This window comes from Morone saxatilis, unplaced genomic scaffold (assembly GCF_004916995.1).
Source record: "Morone saxatilis isolate NCDOM2014 unplaced genomic scaffold, NCSU_SB_2.0 Contig14, whole genome shotgun sequence".
Classification (NCBI taxonomy): Eukaryota; Metazoa; Chordata; class Actinopteri; family Moronidae; genus Morone; species Morone saxatilis.
Genome location: NW_023339696.1, coordinates 20003736 through 20014722, shown reverse-complemented (window position 1 = coordinate 20014722; position 10987 = coordinate 20003736). Strand labels below are relative to the sequence as shown.

The window sequence follows — 10987 nt, the reverse complement described above, 5'->3', positions numbered from 1 at the left end:
TTTTTGAGTGAAGCTGTCCTTTCCTACCAGCAAGCATCTATGTCAGTTAGCGTTCTTCTATTAATTTTGCGGCATTTGCTCACTACGTGAGTGTTATTTTACTTATAATTGTTCCTCAGAGTGGGTCGACCCTCTGTACCTGGTCCCTCCTCTTTCTCGTCCTCTCCTCCTGCCCTCCTAAGCGTCCCTGTACCTGCCCTCTGTCACTTCTACTAACTCCAAGCTGCTGAACGGAGTGGGGCGATCAGTGGTGTTTGGTTGTAGCTGGTTCAGGATACACAGAGCTATGCAGATGACACACACTCAGTCCATGTATAACAAAGTCTATATCTTGACATGAAGATCCGTTTCCTTATTACACTGGAGTAAAAGCCTACTGAGGTGTCTTGTATTCGGGTTTTGGATATCCACTGACTACTCACAAAACTGAAAAGCTGACGATGCGCTACAAGTGTATTCGGTAGTTAGTTCTTACTTTTTTCATATAATTGTTCGTTGTTTGTTGCTGTAGATTGTCGAAGCTGTTGGACGGTCCTAGATCAAAATTAATTGAAAGTTACAGTGGATCATCTTTTAGGAACGAACGACGTCTCCAATCATGACAACAATATCTATTATTGTTCTTTAGTTCAATAACGCGCTGAAAAACGTCTCTGAATGTACAACGCAATGAGTTCAACAATAACTCGTTCAAGGGAGCATTGTGCGCATATGACTCATGTCAGACAACTGTTTAGAAACTGAAGAACTTCATGTGTCCACTCAACCCCACCTCTCCTGCTCCTCTCACCTCCTCTCTTCTCCTCTTTTTTGCTCCTTTGTTCAGAGGAGTTCTTCTTCCAGAGTTTCTTTTGGTTGTTGCGAGCTCTCATTGCTGTTCTGGAGTCTGTTATCCAGGCGTGATAGACAAACTGACACAGAAAGACAGACAGACACTGCTCATTTTCTGGAGGCAAGGCAAATGCATATTTATTTCCTCCTTCAGTCTACTCTTTTGTGTTGTATCACTGTTACTGAATCTGCTGAATCATTTGTTCTTCCTTCATTACAGTTAGTTGCCACCAGAGATTGGTTGTCCCTTAAAGGAGGGGTTCCCAACCTGGGGGTCAGGACGCCCACTATGGTTTAACTGAGAAGAAAACATTGAATCTGTCAAAAAAGAAGCCTATTAACTCTGTATGATTGTTAAAAATGATAAAAGGCCCCCTCAGTGGTGGGATGGCATAGGACAATAATGGAATGCATACTGGACTTTCTCACCTGTCTTCTGCACTCAAAAACTAATGCCTTCGAAAGAATATGGAAACCATTCCTTGCTCCTTGGATACATATTTAATGGTAATATTTCTGCTATACACTCTGACAAGGGGCATTTGTATCAAGCAAAAACTTGCGTATTATTTACTTTTCCTATTTTCCTCTCGTATTCAGCTCCATTGTGTTTTCAGCTTTACTAGCTGCATATAGATGTACCTGTCACATTTAACGCTGGGTTTATTTGGTTTTTGTGATGTTATTCCTCCGAAATCACAGCAGAAACAAAAATTAAAACACACAAAAACGGAACTTGTTGTTGTTTTTGTATGGTTTTGGTCCTGGTCCTGTCTTCTGTAATGTTTGTAAAAAGATCTGAATAAACACATAATAAAAATAAAAAAAAAAGGTCCAGTGTGTAACATATAGTCTTCAGTTAGCTTTTAAACTTCACTGCAAGATGCCTCTAGATCCTACACACTGGTCCTTTAAGGTGGTTGACTCTCACTACAAGGTGCATTTAATAGCTGATCTGGTGCTTTTTGACTGTAACACATGATCTTCCTCAGCTGTTTGTGCAGTTGTAATACAATTGTAGATTTTCTGGGCACTTTAAGATGTCACCACAAAGTCTTTTTTGTAGCTCCAGTTAAAAGTATTGAAGACCAGTAAGACTAATAAATAATTCTGCCTCACTTATTGTCAATGCAGCATAATGTAATATAAAATAAAATAAAAGTTCAGCTCCCCCTTACCTTCCCTTGTGCTTCTAAATGTATGACCTTCTTAGCCTATTAAATATTTAAAAAAACAAAACTCAGCAGGTATAAACAAGTATAGCAGCTGAAGAAGGGACTTCCAAAACCATGTCTACTTGAACAGTGTCATTATTTGTATCTTATGCTTTTACTATTATGTTAAATGTTGCTGTTTTTTATTCATACAGTATCACTCCTGGTTAAGACAGCTTCTCAACCGGGGGCAACAACATTCATTTTAACTATAATCTTCAAACGTGTGTGTAAGGAGTCTAATGTACGCTCTTGTAGCAATTATATGAACTACATCATATCATCAGCATGACGGGGGGCAGGGATGGGGAGTGCCTCTTGGACCATGAAGCACTTCTCACACAGGCTTGTTTCATAATTAATGGGGACATACTTCAACACACCACTGAATAATGAAGAAGTCGGGTGCTCAGCACGGCAGTCGGATGATGGGACATGATGATGGAATATTACAGGAGGGACTAAGCTTTGTCATGTGGAGATGAAATGCAACCATTCCAGCAGCTCTTTTATAAAATGTGTATTTACTGCAATGTTCGAACAGTGTACAAAGTAGGTGAGAAGGTTTTAGTTTCAGAACTTGTTGCCAGATATTACGACTGGAGTTTAGGTAGGAATAAATGGCAGTAAAACAACAGCACTGTCTCTAGTTTCATCCGGCTGACACTGCTTCACTGTGGACATTCAAAGGGATTTTCAGTGACTAACTGGGTCAAAATCACAAGGAGCGGAGACTGCTGCAAAGATACCACCCTGCACTGTCATTCCTGGGTAGCAGGAGCTGCGTGAGCTGCAGAGAGCTAAGCACTGCACTGTTACGGACACTGGAAAAATGAGGTTCTCATCAACAGAATAAGTCTGTCTTGGTACTGTCACACCCAAATATACCCAAAGAGACATGCTATGCTACAATGCCACCAGTAGTGAATCTTCTTTGGTAAGGATGCATGCTGAACACTAGTTTTCCTGAACTTATTGATCTGCACATTAATCTGCAGACCCCCATTTTATGTGATTTTGGTCCAGAAAAGAACATTTTCTACCTGTTAAATTAATGAATACTCTGATTTGAAAAGCAATTCTCATACATTGCCCAGATGGGGTAGTTTATTTATAGTCAAATTACGATGAGATTAATTGATTCCTCATTTTGCTGGGAGATTCCTTCAACCTTGTCAAGGACCCAATGAGATCCTCAAATTAAGAATAGTGTGGAAAATAAACAGAATCTGGGACATGAGAGTGAAATTGACTAAGTTAATTAGTAGTTTAGTAATTGACATTGTTAGTTACAACTTACCAAGGTGTCCCCAGTGCTGTTCTTCACCCTGGTATCCAGGTGGTCATGAGTCATTTCCTCCTCCGACTCAATCTGCTGCACCAGCCGCTTCGGATAGGTGATCTTAGTGGCAGTGTCCCCGCTGCCCGGACGCACTGCCAGAGTAAACCAGTCCCACATTCCTCCATCCTGCACTGGGCTCCTGTCCGCACCTGCATGTAGTACAACAGAGACACTCACCATTGGCTCACGGGCTTGGCAAGGTAGGGACACACCTGAACCCGTTTAAATTGCACCTGGCAATTGTGTAGTAAGCAAAGCAAATGGCAGAAGTTCGTTAGATTCAGTCACACTGTGATTTTTCTGTTTGCTGATGGTTTGGTGACCCAATTTATCACAGTGACCAGTTAACAACGTTTTATCAGCCACTGTTTTGTTCTATGACCTAAGTGTATATAAAAAGGTTTTGATGGAAAATGTATTAATTTGTCATGCTTTATAGGCTCTTTAATAGACTGACGCCCATATTGACATACACACAGGGCCTACATAGCTTAAAATCTCGGCCATCATCAATAACGCTGTAAAACACATTGCCTTGGTGATTGACAAGTTATATCACAATGCTTTTAGATGTTTATGGGTACGTTGGATATGGGCAGTGGGGCTGCGCTGGATATGTGTTGATGCAGCAAATGTACCGCATCGGAGGGTGCTTTCAGGCCAGTGGGCTGTTTGGCACCGAGATCCCGCTACAATAAAATCAGAGCCTACACCGGGGTTAGAAAAGTGCTAGTGCAAGGGGAAAAATTGTGGATGCAAAGGAAACGAAAAGGGTGCTCCCACTCTCAATCCAAACCCCCCCTCTCTCTTCTCTCTCTCTCTCTCTTACCTGAGACTGCAAGCCTCTCGCCCACTGCAGCAAAGACCATGAAGCACCACACCGCCAGCATGATCTTCACATATTCCCCCGGATTACAACATCGAGAGCCGCAGAATTTCCCGAACCCGACCGACGGAGGGGAGAAAAAAGACCAAAAACTGCACAGCAGAAATTATGGTGAAGCTTGAAAGGGAATCAGCTAAACATCTGACGATGCGCGTCTTGTCATCTCTCCCCCTCTCCCTCTCTCTCTCTCTCTTTCTCTCTCTCGCCCTCTCAGCTCCGGCCAGCGCCGCTATTGAGAATTTAAATTTGCATATCAGAATGATGAAAAATTAATCACCTAAAAGGACTATGGCGGAGATGATCGATATAGGGCTAGAGATTGATCAGTGAGGAAATAGTGAGGGACGTGAGAGTGCGCGCCGCGGATGCATAGCTCCGCAACGCTGCGCGGGCGCGTATGGGTGTATGGATGAGGTTGTATGTGTGCGTATATGCGAATCTACGGTATGCGGAAACGAAGGGATGGGAAAGCGAAGAGGAAGGCGTTAGGTCTGCGGTGAGGAGGACACGTGGGACAGTGGTACCCTCCCTCATACCGAGCAGCCTCCTCCTCCCGTTGCCATGCAGCTCTGCGCAGAGAGGATGCGACAGCCCGGCTGCTGAGGTATCACGGCCGAAGAAAAGCCGTAAAGGGAATCAGGATTTAACTGTTGATTCATTTTTTCTATGTCGGGGTATCGCAAAGGTGTGGAGAGAGAGGAGAGACACCGCAGCTGAACGCAAAAACATAATGACAAATGCATCAGGGGGTTTATAATGTTCCTGCAGATACTCACTTTCTGTGGTAACCAACTCAAACAGTTTAGGATTAGTTTGTCATTCATATTTTTACAATCAGACAGTAATTTTGCTGTGACACTTTGCTTTCATTTTCTTCTGTGAAATATAAAATAAAGCCAATTAGAACAACTCTGGGGCTGCTGTTAAATTACTTAAAGAAACATTATTAAAGACTCATTTTGATAACTTGATATGTTTTAGAATGAGGATTGCTAACAAATAATAAACTGATCAACATATCAAACCGTATTTTCATTTCTAAAAACGTCGTGATGACTGAAGAGAGGAGTCCCCCTTTGGTATTTACAAAACAGTTTTTCACTTTAGGCAACAGAGTGGCATATTGTTTATCCCACAGGGAAGCTTTTAAGGATCCACTAGCTGTTGGAAAAAAGATCAATCTCTTGAGTAACTATTGAGGTAAAGTATTTTGTGCTCCTCCACTTGAGTGGATTCAGAAACAATACAGATTAGTGATAAAGAAGGACATGTTCTGGACAGATACAGCTGTTTTTCAGGCATCTTCATTTGAACCAAGTGTCACACCTAACACTAGAATTCGCCATTCATCATATAAAATACTGTAATGTCAAACAATTGTAGAAATACTCCAAAACATGATCAGTATAACAATATTACTGCAAAGATCTACACTGTAAAGGCAACAGGCAACATTTAGTAGTAATGACTTAGGTGGACATGACAGGTGTGATGTATGAATTTAATTCTAAAAAACATTGTACCAGCAGTGCTCTGTGTGTTGCTCTCTCAGCCCTGTGACCTGTGAGGTTAGCTTCCCGGATGCAGTTAAGTCTTCCAGCAGTCATCCAGTAACACATCGCACTAATGGAGGCACATTGTGCACCGACAGCCCCCTCTGAATATTTCATCTCCCCCCCTTTGAGACCAACAGGGAGCAAGAGATGGAGGGGAGAGCAGCAGGAAGAAGAGTGCAGCATCATAGGCCAAATTTGTGCTTGTCCTGCCCCTCCTCCATAAAAATAAGAAGGCTGACATCAATTAAGTGGACTGACCTTTCTGCTGTTAATGTGAATTCGAACAACATCACCGTCAGCATCTCTGTAGTACCTTTTACTAATTTTAATTTGATAAACATAGAATGGCTGCTGATCACACAGAGCAGATTCAGCCAATTAAGTATTCAGCAGTGGTACAGCTGAAAAACTGCAGCTGGCGGTGCACATCAGTCTGTAGGATCAGTGGCTCCCGTGGGGTCAGATTAGGGCTATAAAATGACAAATGCAATGACTTTAATCTACTAACTTTATTCATTTACAGCAACAATTTCCTTCTCTGAAGTCCCGGAGACAAAACCTATGATCCATCTGTACCATATTTGACTGAGGGTCCTTCCATTTCCCTATTAATCCTATATTCAAAATGAAGCAGAGACACTATAGGGGAGACACAATGTGACTTCAGTATTTCATTTATCTATCAACAAATGTGAACAGTGTACAGTCAGAGCCTTGTGAGGCAGAGACATACTGCCCTCTACTGTGCGAACAGCATATTGCAGCTCCAAAAAGTTGTGTTATTTCCATCTTCATCAAGTCAGCCTGAGTTAGGACAAGTCTGAACTCTTATACAAGTATACTGTACTGGAAATACATCTACCATTGTATAGTTTAAGCCAGACATAGTCCTACGTTTATTAAACCTGGATAATATAGCCTATGGCTTTTATGTTTTTATTTTATGTATTTCCAATGTGATGTGCTAGAGGCCTATCATGGGTGGATACTCATCCTTTTCTTTGGAAGAGTTTCATTATTGCATTTCAGCTCTATGTCCTGTTTTATATTGACTTATTTTTAATCTTCAGTGTATCAAGTGCTAGTCTTACTCTTATTCATCACCGACACGCAACAACTGTCTGACTTTGAGGGGTTTGAACATGTGTTGACTTGCCCGTGTTGCACATGTTTGCACGCAGTTGAGCTTGGCAGGGCAATTAGGTTAATTACTTTCAGCTTTATTTCTTGAGAATCGTAAAGTGCTGAATCGTTGAACACTGCGGGCAACCTGACTCACCGCCTGTTAACCCGACGCTGCTAATTAACCAATTAAGATCTCTCAAAAAGCTATAAGACAGGCTGACAAAAGCGGCGGCCTTTCCATTACACACTTTCGTTGGATAAGTGTTCGGATATCGAGGAAAATGAGCGGTGTGAGCAGTGGGAAACCTGTCCGCGGGCAGCAGCTGTTTAACTGCGTCCACCCGAACTGTGGAGCGACTTTCACCAGACAGTGGAGGCTGAAAGAGCATGAGACGGTGCACACCGGAGCGGTAAGGACAATGTTTAAAGAGAAAGGCTTTACAAAAATACTGCATTAATTAAAGGTAGGTAATACATATACAATACTTTAACCAAATGTCCACAGCGCCCGTGCCAGTGCACAATTGCTGGCTGTGGTCGTCGTTTCTCAAGAAAATCCCACCTGAGCCGCCACATGCTTCAGCACAGAGGGGTGAAGCAATTCAAGTAAGTCACAAAGCCAAATTCGTACCGTTGCTCCTCCGTCACGACCTTGTTTTAACTTTGCTTTCTGCAGATGCAAGTTTGCGAGCTGCACGCAGAGTTTCCTGGACTCAGGCAAACTGAAGAGACACGTGCGCTACGCCCACGGAGACAAACTGAAGTATTTCAAGGTTTGTTGTAATACACAAATGTGTACACGAGATGGCGCCAAAACGCCACATTGTATCGCCTGAGAGTCACTGCACTTGACGTTGAATAACAATTTTCAAGTCTTCTCATTTTAACCACTTGAATTTTTTTCTCCCACAGTGTAGCCAGCCACACTGCTCCTTGACTTTCAAAAAGCGCAGAACGTTTAAACTGCACTTAAAGGAGCATGAATTGTCTGCCAAGTTCAGGTATGTCTGTAGTACAACATTGTCTCTCAGAAAACATGGCATTTAGTGTAAAACCTTGTGTTAAATCACACTAGCTTTGTCCTGTGGCTTACTGAAATCCCTACTATCAGATCCAGATGAGACTAACAGTCGAAGATTATGCACTTGCTATTTTAATTAATCAGATCTTTGATGTCTAGAGTAAAGGCCCTAGCAGGAGATAAATGAGTGGTTACAGGCTGAGTGGGTGTGGCCCCAGTGACTTAGTTACATTTATTTTTACCTCTGCCTGTCCCTGGTGGGGTACTTAGGTGTTCGAAGGATGGATGCGCTGCCACATTCGACTCCCATATCGCTCGCAAAGCCCATGAGAAGAAGCACGCAGGTTGGTCTATTTTAATCATAGTTGGGGTCCTTTCATCTTCCATCTCTGTTGAACTCCTTCATTAAAAGGGGGGTGTGGCTGCATTTGCATGTAACCTTTTCTTGCATCCAAGAAAATTATTTCAGGGCAAATCCCATGCATGGTATAGAGTTCAAAGGGGCCCAGAAGGGAGCCAACTGGTGAGCTTTGATTCCCTGATAAACTCACTGGCCTTGCTGTTTGGTCCCTGTAGGTTACCGCTGCCCTCATGCCAACTGTCAGGTGCTTGAACACACCTGGGGGAAACTTCATAAGCATATGGCAAAACATCCAGGTAAATGTTGTGGCCATAGTACAGAATTGCTGAAATCTATCCCTTTTTTTGTTTGCTTTTGTTTTTCACTTTTTAAAAATATGTTGTAGCCACATTCACATGCCAAGCATGCAAGAAGGTGTTCAAGAAAGCAGAAGCTCTGCGGCGTCACAAACGGATCCACGCTTCCCATAAACCAGTCCTGGTTTGCCCCAGAGATGACTGCCAGGCCTACTTCTCTACAACCTTTAACCTGCAGCACCACATCCGCAAGGTGCACCTCGAGCTCCTAAAATACAGATGCTCTTTCCCCGACTGCCCACGCATGTTTGCCATGCGGGTAAGTAACAGATGTAATAATACTGGTTCTTGTGAGGAGTTATCATATAAGAATTTTTTCTTTGCATTCAAAGATTTTCAAATTGTTTTTTATCTTTGTTCTATTCCACAGGAGAGTATGACCAGACACCTGCTTCGTCATGACTCAAGCGCCACCATTCTGAAGGTAAGTCTGACGTCTGTATCCCACAGTACAGATGTGGACTACAGCCACCACACAGCAGTGAGCTGAGGGGTCTATTGATTTTGGATTTCTTTTAAACCTGTTGAAAGCCAACTCCTTTGTGCTTTTGGCCAACTGAATGGAACAGTCAGCTTTAGAGGGTGGGGGGATTTACATGATTTCAATTTCGACTTTTTAAGCATTTTAGAATGACTCATGGCTACACAGCAAGTGTAAAACCTCTCCTAAATAGTTTTTCTTATGCCAACAGAAACGTCAAAGGCCTAAAAAGTCCTGGCAGAAGCGTTTGGATGGACAAAATCTGCCACTTGTGGAAGAAAACTTGCGCCGTCTCTTCGCCCTGCGTATGCGGATCTCCCGACGTGCCAAAGTGGAAACAAACCTCTCAGGCCTCTTCAATGAACGCAAGATCCCTCATTATGTTGACCCAGAAGTCAACCTGCGCACTCTGTTCGGTATCAAAAAGCCTCGTCCTGTGGAGGCGAAGCCAGAAGTTGCACCAGTAGAAAGCTAAATAAAAATCCATCCAGCATAGCTGTGGATTTTGACTTCCTGAAATCTTGGCAGGCTTAAGTTGGACTTTAATTTTTGAGAAATTAGAAATTGGGTCTCTTTGGTTTAAGTGTTTTAATGTAGTGGACATACATTAAATTATTTTCAATTTAAATTATTTTCAAAATAATTTATTAGGATCAAGCGTTTGAGAATTTCAAAGAGTGAATTCTAGTTCTGGAAGACAAATGTCTTAATTGAAATGCTTATTTTGTAAAATTGCACTTGTTGACCCAATAAAATTATTTACATTTTGATCAAAATGTTCTATTTTAATGCTGTTTCACCTTCTATGCTGATGTCTATATAAACACGGTTGGACATCTGCCCATCAGTAGCAGCTGCTGGAGTAGCATCATCTCCAGAACTAAGATTTGTTTGTTCAGTCTCATTTAATTGCAGTGGACAGAGCATCAAATTGTTTGTACACTCAAACAGCTGTTGTCCTCAGCATCTATCTTTTGTGTTCGCTTTGGCTTCACATATTGGTTGACATTTGCTGAACATGTTGGAGCTCATTAAATATGAACAAAGAACTGCACATGAGTAAGAGCTGAGTCACAGAAAGCGTGTCACTTGGTGGGTGGATGAGACTTTGAACACAAAGTAGACAAGTATCAGCTGTCAAATCTGTTCAACTGAGGTTGAGCTGCTGCTGTTTAGATTTTAGGCTCATGAACATTTACACTAAAGGGGATGATGATCCTAGTGTGTAATGTAAGTATATTTTACCACTACCAACAGGCTTTCTAGGTTTTCATTATTACTCCATTATCATTTAGTTTATAATGGTGGGTTTCTGTGTTTTGTTGGTTAATTAAGGTAGCATGACAGCGTTTATCTCAGTTCTCAGTAAGTTTACTTAAGGGGTTCCTCCTGAAATATTGGACATGGATCGCAGCCTAATAAAGACTACAATAAAAGATACCTGACAGGACAGATAATGAAGCAGAATCTCCAATTAAATAAAATAGTTTTACGCCATTTTTATTTACTGGAAATTTAAGTTATCAGTGTTTTCTTTTTCAAAACAAGTATAAATACATTTATGCTGAAGTCGACTACAGAAATATCTCTAGGGGAAGACGCTTTGAACTTGAACCATATAATTTAAACTTTGTACATTAGCTTGCAGGCCATTTAAGTAATTGTAAAGAAGAGGTTGCAGTATAAATTACTGTTATATATAAAAAGCCAAAAGATTGTTAATCCAGTTTGGCTAAACCCAATCTTCAAATGTTTTGTAGTCTAAAACAGATAATCTGAAACTGGAGTTTTTTGCTTAAAACGTAACTTGATTC

At 41.6% G+C, this 10987-nt stretch overlaps 2 protein-coding genes across 3 annotated transcripts; one reads left to right on the top strand and one right to left on the bottom strand.

Annotated features, from left to right (window-relative positions):
• Nucleotides 1–3345: 3345 nt before the first annotated feature.
• Nucleotides 3346–4577, bottom strand: LOC118323745 (disintegrin and metalloproteinase domain-containing protein 11-like; the record flags this gene model as incomplete). Its single annotated transcript, XM_035655807.1, is given in 2 exon segments — nt 3346–3536; nt 4217–4577. Coding segments are annotated over 2 exon segments (252 nt in total), but the record flags the coding sequence as incomplete, so codon positions are not given.
• A 2471-nt stretch (nt 4578–7048) lies between these two features.
• si:dkey-208k4.2 (uncharacterized protein LOC570186 homolog) lies at nt 7049–9949 on the top strand. 2 transcript variants are annotated; one of them, XM_035655803.1, is made up of 9 exons: nt 7054–7364; nt 7460–7560; nt 7631–7727; nt 7867–7955; nt 8246–8319; nt 8552–8632; nt 8722–8951; nt 9063–9116; nt 9385–9949. In XM_035655803.1, the coding sequence occupies exons 1-9, from the start codon at nt 7236–7238 to the stop codon at nt 9646–9648; spliced, it is 1119 nt and encodes a 372-aa protein (XP_035511696.1). In that variant the 5' UTR covers nt 7054–7235; the 3' UTR covers nt 9649–9949. The 2 variants fall into 2 exon arrangements, with proteins under 2 accessions (XP_035511697.1, XP_035511696.1); XM_035655804.1 differs by lacking the exon at nt 8552–8632 and having other exon boundaries at nt 7049–7364.
• The last annotated feature ends 1038 nt before the right edge of the window (nt 9950–10987 follow it).